This window comes from Sorex fumeus, unplaced genomic scaffold, assembly GCF_029834395.1.
Source record: "Sorex fumeus unplaced genomic scaffold, SorFum_2.1 ptg000024l, whole genome shotgun sequence".
In the NCBI taxonomy this organism is placed as follows: domain Eukaryota; kingdom Metazoa; phylum Chordata; class Mammalia; order Eulipotyphla; family Soricidae; genus Sorex; species Sorex fumeus.
Genome location: NW_026606081.1, coordinates 55971117 through 55994893, shown reverse-complemented (window position 1 = coordinate 55994893; position 23777 = coordinate 55971117). Strand labels below are relative to the sequence as shown.

Here is a 23777-nt window from a genome sequence, read left to right as displayed (position 1 = left end):
CTAGCAATGCGGATGCGGATGGTGTCCACACACATCACCTATGTGTGGAGCCATAAAGCTGTAGCCCCTGCCTTTGAAAACCATGATGAAGCAAGCTTTTGTTGGAAGCATGAAAGGGACCATTAGCTGAAGAGTTACCTCGCAGGAACGAGGTCTCAGGTCCACCAAGTTTTCCTGGATGGGATGCAAATTGTTTGGATGTGACAGTCCCCTAATTTTAAGTCTGGGATCACTGATTTATTACTTAGTGAGGTTTTTGTGTGTGTGGGGGGGGGGACACACTTGGATGGAGTGAAGCAGAGTTAGCAGCATACAAGGCAAGCGGCTTCACCCCTATTCATTTCTCCAGCCCTCAAACGTGCTGATTGAATAGAGTCAAGGGGCTGGAGAGGCAGTACTTGGGTTACAGCCTGTCAGGAGTGAGTCCTGGGAACTGCTGGGCACAGTATCCAAACCAAAACTAAGAGCCAGAGGTGGCCGTGTGCAGGGGCCACATGCCTCACTGGTTCCCTCCTCCCAGAATCCAAGGGGAGCAAGATCAGAAACACGTGGCCCCAGTGAGCAGGTAGGGCAGTTTCTACACCCGCCAGCCTCCCAGGCATCAGAAACTCCAGGGGTGGGGGCTGCACACCCCCTCTCCTGTCAGCAGGGCCCTCCTTGCTGGTAAGGTCCAACCTAAGAGTTTTCCCCTGTGGGAAACGGACTCTCACAGATGGGAGTCAGGGAGCAGTTCTGGGCCTCAGACTAAACCCCAACCTGGGAGATGCCCTGACTCAGAGGTCCTGTGCCCTGTACCTCTGGGTGACCTGCAGACCTGGCCCATGGCAAGCTCTGCGGCTGGGTGTCCCTCCCCCTCCCCCATCTTATTTTGAAAAACTTATTTTTGGAGAGAGTCCTGCCCCCAGCAAAGCTCAGGTCTGACTCCTGGTTCTGCATTTAGGGATCACTCCTGGAGGGCTTGGGGAACCATGTGCCAGGAATCAAACCCAGATCAGCCATGTGCTCGGCAAGTGCCATGTACTATCTCTCTGGTTCCCCAATTACCAGAAGTTTGAAAACTTGGAAAGGGAAACAACAGGCCAGATGAAGCTTCCATCACTATGGTACATGCAGGAAGATCAGTTTCTGAGACACGATGCATCAGGTGGGAGGCCGAGGAGGCGCCTGAAGGGTGAGAGCTCTGGCTTCACATCCAGGAGCCTCACATGATCCCCCACCCTGCAGGGGCCCCCAAGCACCACCTTCTGAAAATCACCTACAGTCAGTGAGGGAGACCAAGAATGCCCACAGAAATTCAGGCAGGCACAGAGGTGGAAGCGGCCAATGAGCAGCAGAAAATGCCTGCTCCGGGACTCAGGCAGAACCAAGTAGTGACAGACGGGCACACCCAGCCATCTCTGAGCCCCTGCGGGCACCCACAGCAGCAGCTCAGCCCGTTTGGTCTTTGTGTGTCCAGCCTATGTTCTGTTTACACTCTGCCAGTGTTGGACTGCTTCCATGCCAGGCTGTTCTCCCGACGCCCCTTCCCTGCCCGCTTTGCTGCAGCTATTCCAAACTGGGGACCAGTTGTCCCACATTTCAGCTGTGTTCCTTTGCCACGGTCCCCCAGGGAGCTGGCCATGGTTCCTGTGGGCTCTCATCTGCAGTGCTCGCCAAGGGCTCAATCACTAGAGGCACCCCAAACTTAAAGGGAGGGTGCTGTGTCAGAGTTGTCCCTGCATTTCTCCAGCCCCCTCACGCAGAGTCCAGAGGATAGGAAGATGGAGGAGAGGCAGCCTGAGGGATGAGAGGGAGGAGACGCTTTATTGAAATCACTCGGCGTAAACAACCATGGGGAGCTAGGGGGTGGGTGGCAGAAGGGGGCGGCTGCCACCTGCCTCTACAGGGAGCGAGGAAAGACACGGTCACCGGCTCAGCGCCTGCACCACGTCCTTCACCAGCATGGTGCCAATCACCATCTTCTCACTGTTGACAGTCAGCAGTGCGGCTCCCGCAGGCCGGGAGTCCAGGGTGAGCAGGACCAGACTCCCACTGGTCAGCGTCCTCCCTGCAAACCTGGGGGAGGGGAGGGCTCAGTCCTGGGAAGCCCTGAGCTCCCCTCACCTCCCAGGGGCAGGGTCCCTGCAGCACCTGTACTCATCTGCAGTCCCACAGGGGACACGCCCCAGGTTGGCTGTGGCCGTGACCTTCTGCACCACGGTGTGGTCACTCCGACAGGCTTCGGACAGCGTGAGCTTCTCAGTGATCTCATTCATGCCAGTCAGCTGGCCTGGGGGACCAGAGGAGGGGAGGTAGGGCCCAGTTCTTGGGGCGCAATCTGGAAAGAGGTTCTCCTGCAGGCCAGTGGGTGGCTTAGCTCTGTCCATGGTGCTGACCACGTGGCCTAGGCGCTCGTGTTCAGGATAGCACCAACAATGGCACCGAACCTCCTTTGAGCCCCACTTGGAGCGCCTCAGGGGTCCTTCCTGCAGCGCAGGGGAAGCATGCACCCCACCTGCCAAGCTGTGCCAGCCCCAAACCTGACATCCCATCTGTGCTTCGTTCCTCCACTCCCTGTACTTGACAAGGTCCTCTGCCCCAAACCAAACAGCTCCCCACTCTTTCCTTTCTGCGGGGTGGGTTCAAGCCAAGGGCTGGACATGTGCCAGCCATGGAGCTGCGGCCCAGCTCGGCCTGTCTTCTCTCTCTGGGTGTTGTGGACAAAACCTGGGGGGTAGGCTCTTCTTTTGGGAAGGGGGCCGCACTGGGTGATGCCCAGGAGTTATTCCTAGCTCTATATTCAGGAATTGAAACCAGGGCATCACCCCAGCTCCACCTGGCCCCATCTCTCCTGTGACCTTTCACCTCACCGGGCCTATGGTGTTTTCCTAAGCCAGGATGCTGGCCAGACCCTTCCATCCGGTCGCCTACAGGGTCAGTCCTTATGGAGAATTGCAGGGTGAGACCATGAGCCCAGGGGCAGGGATGGGGGCACTCACCCTGCTCCTTCTTGAACTCGTTCTCACTCAGGAACACAGGGGCCATCAGCTCCCCAACAGGCGGCTGAATGGACACGTAGAACTGCCGGGTCTGGGTGCTGGGGGCCGCAGGGGCAGGAAGTCAGGCCCCAGACCTTACTCCCTATGCCAGGCAGCTGGGGATCGCCACCCCCACCTGCTCCCAGCATGCCACAGGCACCGCGTACCACAGCTGGAAGTTGGCGGCCTGGGTGGAGTCGCAGAAGTTAATGCCCATGACTGCTGTGGTGGCTTCTCCAGGGGCCAGGCTCTCTGCAAAGGCAGGAGGGAACACTATGGACCTTGCAGTGTCTCTGGGAACCATGACAACTCACTGCTGCTATCAGAACCCCCACCCTGCCCCCAAGGGCCAGTCCTCCCTGTGCCAAAGCGCATCAGTTCCCTTTCCCAGAGCCCTTCGCACCGATTTCCGGGAATTTCTGGATGCTGATGCCAGCAGGCAGTTTGGGGGTGCCCACATGCAGGCCTTTGATGGGGGTGTCCGAGCTGTTGGAGAAGTGGACGAGCACAGACACCATGTGTGGGTCCCCAGGGAAGGGCTGGCGACTGAAGGAGTAGTCCACGGCCAGGCCCTCACCCGCCACGCGGTGCAGCAGCTCCTGCCTGGGTGCGGCTGACACTGGGCTCAGCACCTGGGGGAGGAGGGCAGAAGAATGACAACGAGCAGGACAGGGCAGACCCAGCCTGCACCCCCCAAGACACAGACTGACCCAGCCTGTACCCCCCCCACACACACAACATATAGACTGACCTGGCCTGTGCCCACCCCTCCACAGATTGACCGCCTGTGCCCCCAGGACAGAGACCAACCCAGTGTCTACCCCCCCCACATACCTACCTGGCCTGTGTCCCCAGGACACAGACCAACCCAGCCCGTACCCCCTCCCCAACAGACTGGCCTGGCCTGTGCCCCCAGGGTACAGATGACCCAGTGTGTGCCCCAGGACACAGGCTGACATGGTCTCCGCCCCCACTGGCTTCAAGGCAGGATCAAAGCCACCCCCTGTGGGGCTGGGAGACCTCAGGGGTCAGGGGTGCTGACAGTCTTGGCACTGCACCCCCCCCCATACTCTCTGATCCAACAGATCTACAATGCCACATCGAGGCACTAAACACCCAACTCCGCTGGCTGGACATGACCCACTGAGCACTGCTTGAACCTCCCAAAGTTGTCCTCTCTATGAGTTCCACAGGCCCCCAGTGACAACCGCGTCCACTCACCGAGGGCACCAACGGGGAGTCCGTGAGGGTCAGGCCCTCTAGGTCGGCGGCCAGGCTGCTGGACACGGCCGCAGGCGGGGACACGGGCTGAACACTGGGCGCTGAAACTGGGCACAGAGTCCCTGGGTTGGCTGTTTCAGCACCACGGACAGCAGCCAGCGGGGCTCCAGTTCCCTCCTAGGGCCCTGGGTCGCCTCAATCTCTCAGGTCAGCCATCTCCCAACCCCCCTCCTCATGCCCCTGATTCACAGTCCCCCAGGTCCAACCCCCACCCTGAGCCCCAGCTTCCCCTCAACTCACAATCCTCCAGGTCTAACAGGGACATCTCCTTGGCTGCAGGAGTCCTTTTGCCGCTGAGGGACTAAAAGAGATGGGTGTGGGGGATGAGTGCCTGGGCATCTGGGAGTGCCCCTATGCCTCAGGATGCCCACACTGGCACTCACAGACTTCTTCCTCCAGGCAGGCTCCTCCTCAGACTCGGAGCTCATCTCGGACCCGGACGAGCTGCTGCTGGTGCCACTGCCCCCTTCTGACGATGGCTCAGAGCTGGCTCCCCGCCCAGGGGCTGTCTTCTTCCTCGTCCCTCCTTCCTCCTCACTCTGCTGGCTGCAGGGGTGGGGGCTCAGGCCAGGTGCCAGCAGGGCCCCCGTGGGCATCTCCCTGGGGTCCCCGGACACCTGCTCACCTCTCGCTGCTATCCTTCTCATCTTCGTCCTCCTTCCCTGACTCGCTGCTTGAGTCCTCGGACTCGCTCTCACTGCCGCTCTTGCTGTCCGACTCACTCTCGGACTCAGGCTCTAGGGAGGATGAGCTCAGTCACCTCCCTTCAGAGCTGCCCCCCACGATGGGCCACCCTGGGACCCCCCCTCACCACTGTCTGCAGACTCTGTGGGGCCCGACTCCCCCTCTGAATCCGAGTAGAAGGGCCGCTCCTTCTCCTTCCGCTTCTCCCGGCTGGAGCACTTGGTCCACTCGGGGACCTGCAGGGAGAAGGGGATGTCTGTCCCTCCATCCTCACTGTGGGGTGGGAGGGACAGGCAGGCAGGCAGGCAAGGCCACACAGCACACGGGCACCTGGGTATGCGTGCCCAGCAGGCCCACGTCTGTTGCGATTAAGGAGAGGTCTTCTTCCTGCATGCAGGGGTTGGTCAGTGGGGCTCCCCACCCCAGCCCCCAGCCCCACAGCCCCCCCACTCCCCTCACCTCCACATTGCGCACAGATGGGTCAGGGGCTTCCTCGGGCCAGTCTGGCAGCTCCTGGTAGCCTGTGGCCTTGGCGTTGAGCAGGTGAGAAAGTGACCCCAGCTGGAAATGGTCGCGGTCTGGGGAAAGGCTGGGGTCAAGCTGGTGCGCACTCCTGGGGGCAGCTTTGGGCCTGGAGCACCCCCTCCCCAAGGCATGTCTGCCCTGATGACAACCACAGACAGTGCAGGGCTGAGGGGGCAGCTGCCCCACCTGCAGACTGGGGAGGGGCGGCAGCAGGCGGGGGTTTCTCTTGGGGGGGCCACGGCACAGCTAGGCAGCTGTCCAAGGAGGCTGGTGCCCAGGCAGCTGGGCCGAGGGGCTCGGGCCCCATGGGAAGGGGAACAGTCAGGTCCAAAGGGGACAGCCAGGAGTTCAGACAGGGAAATGGTGTGGAAGGGGAAGCCCCCGAGGTGGGGAGAACAGATGGCAGGAGCCCAAAGCTGCTGGGTTAGGGGCCACTGGAGCGCCCCCTCCTCCCCCAAGGCAGCCTCAGTGTGGGGGGCTCCAGGGGGCTCCCCCTCCAAGCCCTGCAACTGGCCTCACTCTGGCAGCACCGTGTGGGGGTGCAGGGCCTCAGCCCACCTTTGAAGGATGACTCCAGCACGGGGGCGGGCTTGGGAGCCAGAAAGAGCTTCTTGGCGTGGCGGCTGAGCGTGCCACCCTGTTCCGTGGGCACGATGAGCTGGCGTGTGAAGCGAGCGCGGTCGCGGATGTCGTAGTTCTGGTCGTACTTGGCCAGACTCAGAACATACTGTGTCAGCAGCTTGGTCTGTGGGACAGCAGGTGTGGCGGGGGGGGGGGGGGAGCTCAGGGCGCACGCAGCCTAGGTCCTCCCCATGCCTCCAACTCCTTCCTGACTCCAACTCCTCAGACCCAATGCTGAATCCTGCCTGGGGTGGCGGAAGGCTTGCCCCTTTGGACTTTGGCCCCTCTGGCCCTGATTCCCTGTGTGGGGTCTGTGAGCCTGGCTCCTACCCCATTGTGTCCAGAAAAATCTTTTCTCTGGGGCCCAGGGTCTTGGAGCTCTGGAACATTCTGTGATACCAGTTTCTAGGCCTTGCCCCGTGGTGGTCAGGCCTTCACGTCCCAGCGCAGGTGCCCCTCCAGCTCCAGTGTTGCCCACACGGATCCCACCCCACACTTTCTGTCAGCTTCCACTGAACCCACCCACCAGTCCACACCTCCTGATTCTGCCCCATTGTCCTGTGGGGCTCTGAAGGGGCTGTTCAGGGGCTGTCCTTCAGCCTCATCTGCAAGCTCAGAAATGACCGAAGGAGGGACGGGGCCATCCACCTTGCCCCCGCAGCCTGGTCTGCAACGCCCATCCCCGCCCAGAGAAGGCCTTGGATAGGCCTGCTCGGCCAGCCCTGTGGGACATGGTGGGCAGAGGGGGCAGTGGGGACAGTCCTCACCCAGTGACCGGTGTGAGGTGTTGCCCCTTGCTGGTAGTCTGCAGGGACCCTCTTCACAGACCCAGGCTCCAAAGGTCCAGGGGAGACCCTGGGGATCCCCACACACACTGCCAGTCCTGGGGAACCCTGGCCGGGCCTGGAGACAGTGTCCAGTGGGCCCTGCTACCTGCTTCGAATTGGTGAGGTACAGCTTGGCGGCCAGGTTGATAGTCTGCAGCTTAACGATGTCCTCCTCAGCCGTGAAGGACTTGGCCATCTTGCGCAGCACATCGGGGGCGATGCTGGGCACGTGCTCACAGTACTCGCCAATGAGCCACAGGATGCTGGCACGGGCCATGGGTACCTGGGGGTTGCCAGAGAGCCATGGGGGTGGGCTACGGGCACTTGGGGTGAGGGAGTGGGTGGGACAGGTGGGCTTCTCCCTGTGTGGGCCTATTCTGGGGTCTCTGGGGAGTGGAGGGGGGAGATCAAAGGGTGACCTTTCCTGGGCAGCACCTCCTCTCCCCAGAGGGTTCCTGATCCAGGGCGCAGGCTTCAGGCTGGGGCCCTCCACTCGCCCTCCCAATACTTTACTGCTTCGTCCTTGCCGAGCCTTCCAGAAATCTACTTTTGAGTTTTCCACTGGTGGTGCCACAGAGAAACCCCAGGGCTGGTCCTCTGGTCCCTTCCGGCCAGAGTTGGGGGAGGACAGGAGCTCGGGAGAGCTCCCTCTGCTGGGAGAGTCCTTGGAAGCCAGCCAGGGCCCAGGACCCCTCCCTCCCTCCCTCAAGCGCTCTATCCTGCAGCGGTGGCAGGAGCAGCAGGATGCCTCACCTGGATGTTGTCAGTGAGCTTGGCCAGGTGCTTGATGATCTCGCCATGCTGTGCCGGCTGCATCTGCAGCAGCTTCTTAATCACCACCACAGACTCAGCCACCACGAGCTCTGCAGGGCGGAGGGCGCACTGCTCCATCAGAAGCCCCCAACCCCCCAGCCCCCCGCTGGTCGCCCCAGGGCTGCACACGTACCGTCACGGTTGGACAGCAGCTGCACCAGCCCGTTGAGGCAGGTGTCACGGACTCGGCCGATGTTGGTGGCGCAGCGCCCGATGGCCTGGATGGTGGCGGCCACGAAGTCCTTGTCCATGCTGCGGATGTAGGTCTGCAGGACAGCGTGGCTGAGGGGGCCCACCCAGCAACTGCCAGGATAGGGGTGAACCCCCAGGACATGTGGTGCCAGGCTCCACAACTGGGGAACCCCCAGCCCAAAGCCAAGAGTCAGGCCCAGGGCACAACAGTCACTGGCATACCTGGAACTCACGCAGGACTGTGGGGATGTTGCCCTCGTTGGCCAGGTTGGTGAGGACCTCCAGCTGTGGGGGGACACAGTGGCGCTGAGTCTCTGGGTTCCTTACGCTGCCAGTCCCCAGCCCCTCTGGCACGGCTGAGACCGCAAGGCCTTGAAGCCTGGCCCGGGCACTGATCCATTAGGCTCCCGTGTGACTGGGGTGCCAAGACTTTGGCTGGTGGAGGAATGAGGGTATCAGGTGGGAGGGGCGGGACCCCTGCAGGTGGGGGGCCTTACCTTCAGAATCTTGATCTGGGTGGGATCCGTGGACCTTATATAGAAGCTCTTCAGGTAGGGCTCGAACATGCCCTGCAGAGGGGACCCAGAAGCTCCAGCGCTGCACCCACTCACCTCGGCCACCTCCCCCTCCCTCTACCCTTTGCCATCCTCCTCCTCCTTCAACCCTCCGCGAGGCTCCTCCCTCAGTCTACCCCGCCCATCCTCCTCCCTAGTCAGTCCTCTCCTCCACCCTCCTCCCCCAGACTGCCTTCCCTTGCTCCCCTCCTTCGGGGGCTCCTCAGGAGCCAGGCCTGGTTCTCTGCCCATCTTCAGCGTACCCCCTCCGTGCCCCTACCCCTGAACACAGACGCACCCGGCGCTTGATGGACATGGTGGCCACGTTCTGGAGCACCACGTACTGCACCTCGCTGCGGAGAGGCGGGGTCAGACGGGCCTACGCCCCCTCTGGGGCTGGAGTGGGAGGAGGACCCCAGGAGAGGGGGCAGGCCCAGAGGGAGCGGAGAGGCGGGCTAGGGCGGGAAGGCGGGGCCTGACAGTGCCCAGGGGCCCGGAGATACCTAGGGGTGTGGGTGAGGCCAACATACCCTGTGGGCAGGGTAAACGAATGGGGCGGGGCCAGGAAGGTGTCAGGGTAGCGGGTGGGGACTGCCCCAGGCACGGCAGGGACTGCCCCTGGCACTGCCCCAGGCCACCCGGAGCCTAAGGTGGGACATCAGGGCGGACCGCGGGGTCCTCCGGGGCGGGGCCTCGCGGGACAGGCCATCTGGGGCGGGGCACCCGGGGGCAGCGCGGCCAGGCCAGGCCGGTACCTGTGGCTCCGCAGCAGGCGCACGAGCGCCTTGGCGATGACGCCCACCTCGGCCTTGGGCGCCAGGTGGAAGTAGAGCTGCGCCACGGCCATGACCACGGCGGCGCTGCGGCTCTGCAGCAGCGGCTTGGTGTTGCGCAGCAGCAGGCGGTGGTCGGGGTCCATGACGTAGGGCTTGCGGGCGGGCAGCGCCGCGGCGGGGGCCTCCTCCGAGCCGGGGCCCTTGGCCTCGTCCTCCTCCGAGCCGTAGAAGGCCTTCTCGGGGTTCTCCTCCAGCAGAGACTCCTGCGGGAGAGGGCCCGGGTGGGCGGTGGGCTCCTCCGGGGCGGGTGCCGGCGCACCGCCGGGCCAGGGGCCACTCACATTCTGCGTGGGGCTGAGGAACTGCGTGCGCGCGTAGCGGGTCAGCATGCTGATGATGACCACCTGACCCCACTCCTCCACGTCGATGAGCAGGTTGCAGAGTTTCCGGTAGTTCTTGTGAATCAGGTCGATGCGCTCCGGGCACACCTCCTCGAAGGCCATCACCACGCTGCCCGCTACCAGCTGACACGGGCGTGAGCAGGGGACCGCGGACACCAGCCCCCAGCCCCGGGCGCCCACCCACGCGCCACCACCACCACGCACCGTGGTTTTGTCGGCCAGCAGCTTCTCGATGACCTCTATCAGCTGGTCCTTCTGGTCTGAGTCCAAGCTGTGGGAGGCGCTTTGAGGTGGCTTCCCCTCCCCCATGCCTCCATCCTCTGCAAAGCGCCCACAGCCACCCTGTCCCGGATAGGGCAGCCCCCTCCTCCTCCGTGGGGTCCCCAAAACTATGGCAACCCTCCTACTGAATGGGGGATGCCAGGGCAGTCTGGGGGGCTGGGGGGCAGGCTCAGGGGCTGAACACAGCTGGAGGGCCAGGGAGGTCACACCTGTACAGTTTGGGGATGGCGTGTGCAGCTGTCTTGCGCACATACGGTGACATGTCTGAGGCTGCCTCCTTGATGGCCAGCATCATGATGGGCACGATGATGGGCACCCGTACGCTGGACAGCACACGCAGGGCACTGGCACGGATCAGCTGGTTGGGGTCCTGAGGAGGAGGTGGCAATGAAGAGACCGCTACCCCCTCGCCATCCCAGCCCCCAGCCCAGACTGGTGGGCAAAGGGGGGCAGCATGACTGGTTTTGCTTTTTCTTTTGCTTTTTGGTCACACCCAGAAGTGCTCAGGGGTCACTCTTGGCAGGGCTCAGGGGATCCTCTGTGGGGCGGGATATCCAAATCGGGGTTGGCTGTGTGCAGAGCGAGCACCTCGGCCTTCATTATCAGCCCCTGCCTGGTTTTCAAGGGGCCTTTTCCGCTCGTCCTGGTCGCTCTGCCGGGGAGTAGGTGCGGCTGAGGGGCACCGACCTGCAGGTGGCCCTCCATGCCCAGAACCCCAACCTCTGCCCGGCTGAGGGTGGCAGTCCTGTCTAAACTCAGCAGGGATGGGACAGTGGGAGGCCCTCGTCCCCTGACCCAGACCTTGAGGCCACGCTGGAAGGTGGAGATGGACAGCAGGGCCAGGTCCTGCTGCTCCTCGGCGTAGCGCACCAGGTACACATAGACGAGCTTCTTCACCTGCCAGAGTGGGTCCGGCTCAGCATCCAGTGCTCGGGCGGTCTCCCAGGCAGAGTCAGCCAGGCCTTGCCCGCCCACACCAGGCCGGGGGCCTCACCTCAATGTTCTTGCAGGCCACATTCTTGACCACGGCAGGGAACAGGTCTGAGGCATTCTTCCCCCGGGCGATCATCTGGGGCAGTGATAGGGAGGAGCTGCAGATCAGGAACATACAGGATGGGGGGGGCAACCCTGGGTCCCGCCCTCCGCCCCCCCCCCTCACCGCCACGATCCGCTTCATGGCCTCCAGCTTCAGGGAGTCCTTGTTGCTGTCCAGCATCTCCTTCAGGTCATCGTGCCTGGGGGGGCCAAGAGGTCAGTGGGTGCACCCTGGCCTGCCCTGGGGTAGCTCACCACAGTGGGGTGGCTTTGGGCCCCTTGAAGCTGACGCCTTCACACCTGGGTGTGCTGCTGCACCCACACATGCCACAAGCCCATGTGAAGCCTCCAGCCTGCCTCAGGGAGGACAGGGCATGGGGTGAGCCAGCGGGAGGGCCCATACACATGCCGCTGCCCCAGGGGAGGAGAGCGTGGGCCCCTCCTGCAGCTCCCATGAAACAGAATCTCCTCCAGAGATCCCCTTACAGGCGCCTTCTGACCTGACCCTCAGCCAGCAGGAGCTCTCCAGGGGTGCAGAGACCTTGCCTCACTCCAGGACTGGCCTATGTGCCTTCTCGGCCTGGCCCCCCAGCCTCAGCACATGGACTGCTCACACTCAGGACCCCCTGCCCAACACCCCACATGCTGGCCGGTCTCCAATGCAGGTCAGTGAGGGGAGCCTGCCCAGCCTGACCCTCCGGGGGCCCCCCCGAGTCCCTCAGTACCGCAGGGGCTGGCTCTGGCCTTGCCCGGACTCCGGGCTTGCTCCGTCCAGGGGTGATTCGGGGGCCACTTCTTCCTCAGGGGGTTGCAGCCTCCGAAGCTCCTCGGGCTGGAGGGCCTGGTACCAGGGCGGGGGCCCATCTTCGGGGGCCAGCACAGGGCTGGCGGCCTCAGAGTCTGCACCTCCAGCCCCTCGGGGCCCCGGGAGCTGCAGGAACCGCTGCATGGGCCTGAGGCGCTTGGGACAACTGGGCTGGTGGACAGAGCTTGGCCGGTGTAACCAGACCCGCGGGCGGCCCAAGGCTCTGGTTTCTCTGACGCTCAGAGGCCAAGCGCCAAGCCAACCCCAGAATCCTCACGTGGGTGCTGGGTCCTGTGCTGGGGGTCACTGCCAGCGGGGCGGGGGGGGGGCATCTCCCAGCCCTCTCAGCCTTTCCCTGTGTCCCTCCTGCCTGGCCTGGCCCCCTCAGCCTGGCGCTCCCCCACAGCCCTGACCTTTGCCCCCTCTGCACCCTGCACCCCACCACCTCTGATTCTCCTCCAGCCCTACCCTGCTCTCCCAGGAAGTGAAAGGCCCCCCAAAAGGCCCATATCTCCCCAAGATGTGGTGCCATGCTCCACCCTCCTAACCCATCTCCCTGGCCCTAAGCCCCCGCCTCGCCCACTCCTGCTGCAGCACTTGAACCTGTACTTGGTACTCCCAACCAGAGCAACAACTCAAATGGCCATGGGGGCAGGGAAGCTCAGTGGGTTCCTCCCCCTGCCCCCTACGCAAGAAGCCATCACAGCAAGTGGCCCCTGACCTACCCCCTCTCTCAGGGACTCCCCCTCTGCCTTCCAGTCAGATTGCTTTGTTTTTTTCCTTTACTTTCTTTTTTTGTTTTTGTGTCACACACAGCAGTACTCAGGACTTCATCCTGGTTCTGTGCCGAGGGCTCACTCCTGGCGGGGCATGGGGGACCTAGAGGTGCCGGAGATCAACCCCAGGCCAGGCCCATTCCAGGCAAGTGCCCCACCTGCTGTACTATTGCTCTTTTTCTTTTTTTCTTTTTTCTTTCCTCTTTGGGTCACACCCGGCGATGCTCAGGGGTGACTCCTGGCTTTGCACTCAGGAATCACTCCTGGTGGTGCTCGGGGGACCATATGGGATGATGGGAATCGAACCCGGGTCGGGCAAACTGGCCGTGTGCAAGGCAAACGCCCTACCCACTGTGCTGCTCCAGCCCCCTGCTCTTTTTTTTCTCCTTTTTTTCATGGGGGGCAGTGGGGGACATACCTGGTGGTGCTCTGGGTTTTCTCCTGGCTCTGCACTCAGGGATCAACCCTGTCAGAGCTCTGGGGGCTGTGTGAGGTGCCAGGCATAGAATCCGGGTCAGCTACGTGCACAGCCTTCCCTGCTGTACTATCTCCCTAGAGCTTTGTGTGTACTGGTTGGGGAGGGGAGGGTTGTCAGACTTGGTGGTGGCTCTGTGGTCAGGGGTCACTCACTCCTGGGGTACAGGTGTGGTATCAGGGATCGAAACCAGGTCAGCTGCATGCAAGGCAAGCTCCCTACCCACTGCTCCACCTTTCCAGTCCCTTCAGCCAGATTTCTGAGAGCAAATCCCCTGTTCAATGTTTGTTTACATCCTCCCAGGGGCTTCAGCCTCTCTCTTTATTTATTTATTTTTAATTTTTTTTAATTGAGCCACCGTGAGACACAGTTACAAAGCTTTCATGTTCGATATTCACTATACAACGATCGATCACCCATCCCTCCACCAGTGCAAACTTTCCACCACCAATCTCCCCGTTATCTCCTCCATTTCATCTCAGTTCTTACCCTGCCTCTATGGCAGTCAGACTCTCTTCTTATACATTATTTTGACTTGGGGGTGGTGTTCAGGGTTCCTACCTGGTGGTGCTCGGTGGACTGTGTGGTGCTGGGGGTGGAACTGGGTCTCCCCCACCCGAAAATAGCACCCCAGTGCCAAGCTGTCTCTTTGCCCTAAGTCACTTTATTTTTCTCGTGGTTCAGGGAATCAGACCCAGGGCTTCACAAAGCAAGACAGGAGCTCAGCCTCTAAGTCACTTCGCTTGCCACCTACAGCAGAGGTCGGCGAGAGGGGCTCCTCTTGGCTCGGTGTCCAGGAGCCCGCGGAATGCTGAGCCCTGAGCCTGAGACTTCCACAGGCCAAGCACACACTCCAAATCCTGGAAAAATCCTTCTGGCCTCTCTAGTTTCTCGAATCTGACTGTGGATGCCGATGAAAATTTGGGGCACCAGGGTCATGTTGCTTGCAATGTAGATGGCCCCCAACCCCACCAAAAAAACATATGGAGAGACGGTTAGAAAAGCCAGTCAGGAGAAAAGTCGAGCAGGAGAAATAGTAAAATGGGCAGAGCATATGTCTTGCATGTAAGGGGCCTGGATTAGTGCCCAGCACTACACTGGGTCCCCTGAGCACTGAGACAGGAGTAGCCTTCAAGTAAAAGAGGAGAAAGCAAAGGCAATCGGCTGCAATGTCAGCAAATAAATGCAGATGCTTGATTCCCAGCATCCCGTATGGTCCCCCGAGCACCACCTGGAGTAATTCCTGAGTGCAGAGCCAGGAGTAACCCCTGTGCATCGCCAGGTGTGACCCAAAAAGCAAAAATAAATAAATAAAATAAAAATAAAAGTGTTTATGGGGACTAGAGAGAGAGAGAACACGGGAAGGATGCTTCCCTTGCTCACGGTGGACCTGGTTTGGTTCCCAGCACCCCATATGATCCTCTGAGCAGAGCTGGGTAAGTCCTGAGCACTGCTGGGTGTGGCCCCTAAACAAATAAATGTGTTCATAAGGTGGGAGAGACAGTCCTGGTAAGGTGCCCGATTGCCTTGCATTTGGGTGACCCTGATTCGATTCCTGGCACCACAGCAGCCCCTGACCACAAAGCTGGGAGGAGTCACCAGCACCACCAGGTGTGGCCCAACTCTACCCCAATCGATAAAAGCTTTCGTAAGAGAATGGGGGACCAGGGCCTGCTTCTTTCGCAGAGGCAGGACCTACTGTCTAAGCCATCACGCATCATGTCTGATGAGACAGACTCGTGACAATGAGCTGCAACAGCCACTGCTTCCTTAAACACTTTCACCCTTCCCCTATGACCTGGAAACACTTGTCCTGGCACCCCATCAGCCCAGGGCAGGTGTGGCGGGGCAGACACTTCCCAGTGCATTTCACTTTCTCCTAGGCCTTGCCCCCCATCTACACCTCCCCCTACCGTCTCCCTCCTGGAACCCTGATCCCAAGGTACAGCTCGCTGGGGGCTCCGCTGTCCCGGCTCTGCCTGTGTTCACAGGCACGGGGCTGGGTTCCACAGTTTCTGCGAATCTGCTGGGATTCGCAGGAATTTGCTCCTTCATGCCCAGCTTCCCAAGCTCTGTCCTTACCGGTCCCTTCTGCTCCCCAGCCCCCAACTACCCACCAGGTCTGTGGCTTCTATCACCTCAACCCTTCCCCGACTGACTGCACACAGCACTCCTCCAATCTCGTTTCCCTGCCAGCCAGGGGCCTCCTGGTATGCAAATTTGGTTCCAACTGCTCGGAGCCGCCCCACCAGGGCCTCACCCCACCATTTCCGCTTCCAGTCTCTCCACGGACTGGATCAGCCCCAGAGGCCCCTTCCTGCAAGCCCTGGGGGCTTGCAAACTGCCGGCACTGACCCTCCCTCCTGCCCAGCTCCCTGATCCCCCCACCCCACCACGACGACGCAGGCTGGTCAGTCCCCTCTCTAGAGCCCCTTGGGACCCCACGGGCCTCAAGCCCACGCCCTCTGACGGCCAAGGCAGGCCCGCACGCCTGCGTGTTCCGGATCAAACGTTAGAAGGAGCAAACACTGGAGCCCAGGGGCGAGCGGGCGCCCCTGGGGCGTCGGGAGGCGCCGAGGGCGGGAATGAGGGGGGTGGGCAGGAGGGGTCAGGCCGCCGCCAGCTCAGTGAGGCCCGCGGGAGCCCCGGCAGGAGGCCCGGAGGGGGCTCCGGGTCCGTCAGCACCCCTTGGGGCGCGGCGCGGGCGCTGTCCATGGTACCCGCGCGGCTCCAGGGTGCCCTGCCCCCCTCACCGCTTGTAGTCGGACGAGAAGATGCCGCCGCTCGCCGGGTCGTGACCGTACTCGGGCTCGCCGGCCCCGGCCGAGCCGCCCTTGTCCTCGCCGTAGGCGGGGGCGGCCGACATGGTGCTGCGCGGGCGACTTCGCGCGGAGGCCCCGGGGACGGCGCGGGGCGCGGGGCGCGGGGCGCGCTCGGGCGGGACGCGGCAATCCGGGCAGCGCAGCCGCAGCCACCCGGCCGCGCAGGCGCGTGGCCGCGGGCAGGGGCGTGGCCTCCGTGTCCCCGCCCGCCGCCCACCGCCCCAGCCCCTCAGGGCCCGCGGGCACCCGCCTCCCCGGGTGCCGGCGCCCCGACCGCCGGCTCCCGCGCGCAGCGCCGACGCGTGCCCGCGCCCCCGAGATCTGGGGGTCCCTGCGGGAGGAGCCTCGGGCGAGGGGTTCAGGGGCACCACCGGAACCCACGGAGGGCAAGCGGCGGCGGGCACAGTCCAGGACCCGAGTGGAGTTTCGGAGAAGCGTTTAATGAGCGATTAAGGAGCGTTTAATGAGCGTTTGCGAAGCCCCCAGTCCGCCGCGCGCTCCCAGGCGCCTCGGACGTCACGCCTGGTCCACGGCCGAGTCCGTGTCCGAAGCCACCTTGTAGAAGGAGGGACGAGGGCGTGTGAGAGGCCTGGATAGGCCTCCAGCCCCGACGTCTGCCCAGGAAAGCGGGTCTGGCTCGGACGTGCTCTGGGCTCAGGCTGGGGACAGGACCGCCCCGAGGTGTGTCCGGACCCCGGAGGGCGGTTCCCCGGGGTGGGACTGGGGGTTGGCCGCAGGGTCCGCTCCTGGAGAGGGCAGTGACCGTAATCTACCAACTGGGGCTTTCCTGCTGGGCACTCCGAATGGATCTGGGCCTGGACTTGGGGAACAGGAGGCCGGGCCTCACCAGGCTCGGCGGCCCCTGCTGCGGGCGGGCGGGTTCCAGGCTCGGGTCGGGTCCCAGCAGCTGCAGCGCGAAGTGCAGGCAGTTGCTGCGCGTGGGGTGGTACCGTGGCGGGTCGGCGTCCATGGCCTCGCGCACCCGGCGCTGCAGCGCCTCCCGGTCCACGCCGCCTCGTCTCCGGAGCACGCGCCACAGCGGCCGGGAGCGGAGCATCGGGCGCTGGCCCTGCTTAGACACGATGCCCTCCCACGAGCCCAGCAAGGCGCGCGGCCCCACGCTGCTCGGGCAATTGCCTGTGGGGGAGAGGGCACTTGGCCCGGGTCTGTCCCTCGCCCTGCTTCCCGCCGGCCCCCCAGCCTGGGGTTCAACACCAAGCTCACCCTCGAAGTGGATGATCTCCCCGTGGCCACAGTACACGCCCACGTGGGCGCCCACCCAGCTGCCCGTGGGGGACAAGAGGCGAAACAGGAAGAGGTCCCCGGGCTCCGGCTCACAGACCTCCAGCTCCACAGCCTCGAAGTGGCGGGTCAGGAAGCCCTCGGCCAGGAAGAACTTCAGGGTGCTGGCTGCCCCCATCAGACCCTGGCACAAAGGAGGTCCTAGGACGGACTGAGCCACCTGCTGCCAGGACTTCCAGGTCTCCCAGGGCCCTCCTCTCCTCCCCCAACCCCTCCCTTCCCCCTGCCATCCTGGAGGCAACACTGTGTCTGCTGGCACCTTGGTGGAGCAGGAAACCTGGGGGACAGAAAGAGGGGGTGAGGTGGGGCCACCGACAGGGGAGTGCCTAGGCCCCCTGTGCCCCTGCACAGTCCTTGGCCTGGCATCTCTTACCTGCTATCTGCCAAGGGAGGGCCAGGCCCCTTGGCTCCACACTGCCTTTACTGGGTACATGGGGCTTTGGGGACCCAGGGCCCTGCGGGGAGCTGGGAGAAGACCCCTCGCCCCCATTTTCCGACCAGAGCTTGGGACACTCGAATGGCCCCTGTAGGCAGGTGGGACCCTGCGAACCCCTCCTCCTCCCTGACCTCGGGGACAGACACTCCTGAAACCTGCCGGGTGTGGGGGGCACCTGGCTTCTGCCCCCGTCGTCAGACCATCATGAGGCAGTTAGGGCGGTGAAGAAGGTGGAGTGTCATGTCCTGGGGGCGGCAGGCAGGTGGGCAAGGGGCCTCTGCGCCAGTTACCTGGGATGTGCAGCTGGTCTAGAAGGAAACGCCTGCGGTCACCAGGTCCAGCACCCCCAACCACCACAACATGTACCCCCAAAACCCCACTGGGGAGCAGACAGGTGGGCAACAGTTCCCTGCGTCAGTTACCTGGGAGGTGAAGCTCATCTAGGAGGAAACGCCTGCAGTCACCAGGTCCAGCCAGCACTGAGACCCAGCAACTCCACCCCCCAGCCATGCACTCCCAAATCCCACTGGGGAGCAGACAGGTGGGCGACGGGTTACCCGTGTCACTCACCTGGTATCTGAAGCTCATCTAGGAGGAAATGCCTGTGATCACCAGCTGATAAGCAGCACCCCATCCCCAACCTTGTATCCCAGGGACCCCACAGAGCCACTTTCCTGCTGGTACCAATATCCCAGGGGCACAGCTCTGGGAGCGGTGCCAGAGCACTGGACAGGCTGGCTGGCAGGGAGGACAAAGGCTGCCAATGGCCCATGACCCCTGCCCCAGAGCTCTCCTAACAGGCACAAAGGTGCCCAGTGATGGGGACGGCGGAAGCCACCATTAGTGGGCCCCTGTGCTGAGTTGGGGTCTTGGCAAGATGCTCCTTCAAAGGGGGGACCTGAGCCCCATCTGATGTCCCACACATAACAAAAGAAGTCATTGCCTGCATGAATGCCTGTCAGCCCTGACTATGCCTGGGCTGTTCCTTCCTTTTACACAGGGAAATTGAGGCTGAATGGGTCAACCCAGGAGTGTGGCTGCACTGGTTGTGACCTGTCTCTGCCACAGGGATGGACCCCTGCGTTCCCTCCTGACCAGGCATGGTCACTGCCCAGGCCTCCTCGAGCCAGCCCCTGGCCCCCACCTGACTCGCCTGCAGGGCACCCCAGGATGCAGGGGGCTCTGGACAGCATGTGAGTGAGTCTTTGCAGGACCACAGTCCTGAGCACTGCCACTGCAGGCCCTTGGCTCTAGTTGGACAGCCCGGATCCCCTACTCTCCCAGACCAGCTCTGGACCTAGGCTGTGCTCGGGAGGCCAGAGCCAGCAATCCTACGGGAGGAGACCCCAGGGTCCCTGCTCCTGCCCACCCTCCCGTGGGGCCTGCCGCTCACCTTGCCGCAGTCACACCAGGTCCTGGCTCCTGTGAGACAGAGGCCAGGTCACCCGCTGCCAGCCAACAAAAGGTCCAGCCTGAAGCCCCAGGGCATAGTCACGTCAGACTGATGCCCCTCCCCCAGGTTGTGAGGCTGTGCCCTGTCCATTCTAGGGCCCGCTTATGGCCAGAGATACTGCCCAGAGTCACTGTCTCTGAAAGAGCTGAGGCCTTGATCCGCGAATTGCACAGGGTCAGACTGTCACGGAGACTCACCATGTGCATCCTAAATAAAGGTAAAGGTAAAGGTAAAGGCCCTCCCGTTGATCTTCGATTTGCTTGAGCGGGCCCAGTAACGTCTCCATTGGAGACTTTGCTGTTACTGTGTCTGGCAGATCGAATACGTCACGGGGAGCTTGCCAGGCTCTGCCGTGCAGGCGAGATACTCTCGGTAGCTTGCCAGGCTCTCTGAAATGGTTCTGGAAAAACAAAGACAAAGCTAGTGTGCGTGCTTTGCATGGCGGAGCGATGGATGACCAGCACCCCCACGACCTCCAAACACGGCAGGGAGTAACTCCCTGAGCATGCTGACACAGGGACATGCACCCCCCCCATCAGCAGACAAAATAAAACCTCCACCAACCAGTGAGACGACCTATTTCTCCCTCACGGCTGCTGCACCTTGCTCCAAGGACTCAGGCTTCTGTGAAGGCACAGCAGCAGGACACAGCCTGCTTCTGATGTGACAAGCCACTCCCTGTCTTCTGGCTGCCGATGCTATTCCTTCCCCAGGTGAGCAGTGGCTGTGGCAGTGGCCATGGTAGTGGCCATGTTCTTGCCAAGCAGGACCTCGCAGACACCCCAGCCTGAGTCAGGTTTCAGGATTGTCTGCACCCTGCCAGGCTGCCCTGGGAAGTCCAGCTTAGCTCTAGTATTTGCTGTCTCCCTCCTGACTTCAGCTTGGAAAGAATCTGAGCCCGGACCACATCTTCCAGTCCCTGAAATCTCTTTGTTTTAGCCACTCTGACCCTGATTTTTATCATCTAAGTAAAAAAAAAATAAGCTTAATTTGTTATACTATATTATTTCTCTCTAAAGAGCTTAATTATACAGGGCTGGACCGATAGCCCAGTGGGTAGGGCGTTTGCCTTGCCCGCAGCCAGCCTGGCTGAGCTGGGTTCATTCCTTCGGACCTCTCAGAGAGCCCGGCAAGCTACCGAGAGTATCTCCCCTCACGGCAAAACCTGGCAAGCTCCCCGTGATGTATTCGATATGCCAAACACAGTAACAAGTCTCACAACGTCACTGGGCCCGCTCGAGCGAATCGATGAACAACGGGAGGACAATGACAGTGACAGAGCAACAGTGCTGATTTCTGCTTTAAATGTGTACACACTAGGTGTCTGCCAGTTCTGGTGGACTTGTCCCATCTGAGGGGCTTCCTGCAGCACTTCTGGGCTGTACAGCCAGTGGGACGATTCTCAGAGGAAAAATATCTTCCTTCATCCGAAGGAGTGTGAAATTCTGCAGGAGCAATCTGTATCTTTTGTCATATTGCTTTATTATTTGTCTTGGGGTTTGGGGTATCACAATCAGTAGAGCACCCCCAGGCCAGGGACTGAACTCGGGTCGGCTGCAGGCTGCCTTAACCCCTGTGCTATTTCTCTGGCCTCTTGGCATTTTAGACACTTCCCCTCTATCATTCACCTGTATTTTTTCGGGTGAGAAGTCACTGATAACTCCAAGAACTGGTTTCTGGTACATCCTGTTTTATTTGTTCTTATCTGGTTTCCAGATTTTTCCTGATCGGTTTTCAGCAGTTTGGTTTTAATGTACCCAGGAGTGGCTTCCTTCATCTTTCTTGTGGTTCTCTGAAATTATTAATTTTTGGGGGGTCACACCCAGAAATTCTCAGGGATAACTGCTAACTCTGCACTCAGGACATCGGGCAGGGCTCAGGGACCATCTGGGGTGCTGAGGATAGAAGCCACATCAGCTGTTAGCAAGGACGTGCCTTGTAAAAACTACCTCTCCAGCAAGCCCTCCCTGAAATTATTTTCAATTTGTGTTTGTCTTTCCCAAATGTGAGGGTGTCCTTTCATTTTTCCTATCTTTTCTCTCTTCTAGAATTCTAATACCGTGACCTTGAAAGCTTTATTTCTCCTCTTTTTATTCTCAACTAATGCATCTCATTATTTTTTCATTTCACCAAGCCCTTCTGACATCTTCACTAGAAACTTACTCATTAACTTTAAATTTCAGTTCTAGACTGTTTTTCTTTCCTTAGTAACTATTTTGTTAGAACTTGACCCATTCATTATGACTATCTTTCTTTATATTTTTCTTTCTTGGGTCACACCCTGCAGAGCTCAGGGTTCACTCCTGATGAGGTCTGGGGAACCACATGGGGTACAGGGATAGAACCTGGTGAGCAATGTGCAAAGCAAGCCCCTTCCTCACTACTGGCTCTCCGGCCTCTAGTTCCATTCTTTAAAGACTGTTTTCTCGGGGGCACTATTCCATATGCATTTTAGAGCCAGTGTGTTCATTCTTGCTAAGAAAAAGGTAGCTGGTGGTTTGTTAGGCACTACTTGATACCTGCTAAGGACCCTAAGGACTGCCATGTTGGTGACAGTCATCTGTTAATGATGTGGATATGCGTGTGTCACTCGTATGTTGCAACCTCAGCCTGGGCAAAGCTCTCCTCAGATGACCTGATGGTCCTTAAGACACTTTCACTCCTGACCATCAGTCACCTCAAAGAAGTGGTGTTTGGAAGGAGACTTGGATTCTGGGCTGAAGATTCATGTAGAAAGGGTGACTAGGGCTGGGAAACAGTTCAAAGGGCTCAGTGTGTGCTCTGTGGGGAGGGTGTGGGTTCTGTTCCTGGCACTTATGGCACCCTCCATGATTACTAAAGCCCAGAACAGACTTGGAGTTGTTCGCTGTGGCTCACACAACCCCACCAAACCAAAGTAGGGCTAGAGGAAGATGAGATATCAGGGAGGGCACTGGCCTTGTACGCAACTGACCTGATTTGATCCTTGGCACCCCATAGGGTCCCCTATGACCCCATAAGTGATTCCTGAACGGAGAGCCAGGGGTCAGCCCTGAGCACTACTGAGTGTGGCCTAAAAACAAAAACAAAACAAAACAAAACAAACAAACAAACCCCAAAACAAAACAAAACAAAACCCTCAGAACGCAGCAAGCAAACAGTGACAACCGGTTGTGGTCCACAAACCAACTGGTGACTGGAAAGGCACTGGGGGCCTTCGAGGAACATTTGTCTCACCAGCGCCACACAGTGCAGGCCAGCTGCAGGAAGGGGGCACACTGGAACTTTTGCTCTTCCTGTGACGCTTTTCATTGGACACTGTAATGACAAATAAGAAGCTGTAGATAAGTAATGAGTTGTGAAACTAATGAGAGCTAAGAAAATGTGATCGGGACTGGGAAACTGAAACTGAACCTTAGTTTAAACAAAAGAAGGGAGGAAGAAGCATTCCTTTTGTGATCTAAACCAAGTAAGTGCCCACCAGCCCACCAAATTTACGGGAGTACACTGGGCCTGCCAGATTGAGGGGAGTGAAGGCCGCGCCAAATGGGCAGGATATACTGACTGTTTTTCTTTTGGGCGCCTGAAGGCCATATAATGTGAGAACAATGCATTGATTGTTTTTCTTTTGTTCTGTCTCCAGTTTATATGAGCATGTACATAGATTGTAGCCCACCTTTAGAAGATAAAAGAGAGACCCTCTCAGCAAAGGGGGCTCCAAGTCTCTTTCTTTTCTGACTTGGGGTCCTCAGTGCTGAGCCTCTAATAAACTCACTATCCTATCCTGAAGCACATTCTCTGTTCATTCGGGGCTTGCGCCAGCACAACATCCACAACTAAGGTCACGGGGTTGCTGCTACAGCCAGCAACCAGATCATAAAGGGTTGTAACTTGCACTCTTGCAAAACTGTCCGCAAGGAAGAATTCCTCACCCCTAAAAGCCTCAGGCCTGGGGTTGGGGAGACAGCTCAAAGACGTGGGTCAACACTCAGAGCAAAGCGAGGTGAAGTCTAACATCCAGTGCTGATCGGCCCGCTGGAGGCTCACTCTAGGTATATGGTTCCAGCAAAGGAGGAGTTCACATGGAGGAGTTGCTCCAGCAAATAATTTCCCTCCATAGTCAGCCTCTTTGAACCTTCCAGAATGTTTTCATCTGCCTTTACACTGCACTCAGACTCAGGCCTCACCTCCACGCCTGTACTCTGGGTAATAACACTTGGCCTGTTTGTACCATGGAGAAGCAGCAGTGGCTTCAACATGAGTCAGGCTCAGGTTTTACTTTCATCGCAAAGTTCTGCTTTAGTTTAGATGGTTCTGGTGTCTAGTCCGTAACCCATTCATTAGAAGTTTGTCCAGATCAGACATAAACCCTTAAGTATCTCTGCTCTGCTTATATAGCTCATAATTACTACAGAATCCAAGACAATTATGTGAGAGAGAATATTATGATCAGGTATTAGACCAACTTTATAGGGAAATCAACCCGGGAAGTAGATGGGAAGAAGCTCATTCGCCACAAAGTGGCCAAGGTACATCCTGAACCAAGAAGTAACCACAAGGGTTTTGTAATTAGAGAAGCTTTAGAGAATAGCTCAGGGCAGTGTAAAAGACAAAGGACATACTTAACGGCAGGGCTTTTGGGTTTGTTTGCCTGTGTGAGTGGATGAGGCCAAAATAATAACCCAGTGACTCCTGTTAGCCAATGCACGGCAGGAAGATTA

The 23777-nt window shown here is 59.9% G+C and overlaps 1 protein-coding gene across 1 annotated transcript; it reads right to left on the bottom strand.

The window, feature by feature from the left end:
• Positions 1 to 1786: 1786 nt before the first annotated feature.
• On the bottom strand, positions 1787 to 15946 carry AP3B2 (adaptor related protein complex 3 subunit beta 2). The gene is made up of 26 exons (XM_056113927.1): positions 15818 to 15946; positions 11133 to 11208; positions 10968 to 11042; positions 10775 to 10870; positions 10183 to 10343; positions 9896 to 9962; positions 9632 to 9814; positions 9270 to 9553; positions 8813 to 8867; positions 8458 to 8529; positions 8183 to 8245; positions 7902 to 8034; positions 7709 to 7818; positions 7062 to 7238; positions 6066 to 6252; positions 5442 to 5560; positions 5110 to 5218; positions 4924 to 5035; positions 4682 to 4844; positions 4539 to 4599; positions 4239 to 4345; positions 3421 to 3649; positions 3185 to 3269; positions 2979 to 3076; positions 2131 to 2269; positions 1787 to 2055 (listed from the first exon to the last, which is right to left on the bottom strand). The coding sequence occupies exons 1-26, from the start codon at positions 15928 to 15930 to the stop codon at positions 1905 to 1907; spliced, it is 3225 nt and encodes a 1074-aa protein (XP_055969902.1). The 5' UTR covers positions 15931 to 15946; the 3' UTR covers positions 1787 to 1904.
• Positions 15947 to 23777: the final 7831 nt, after the last annotated feature.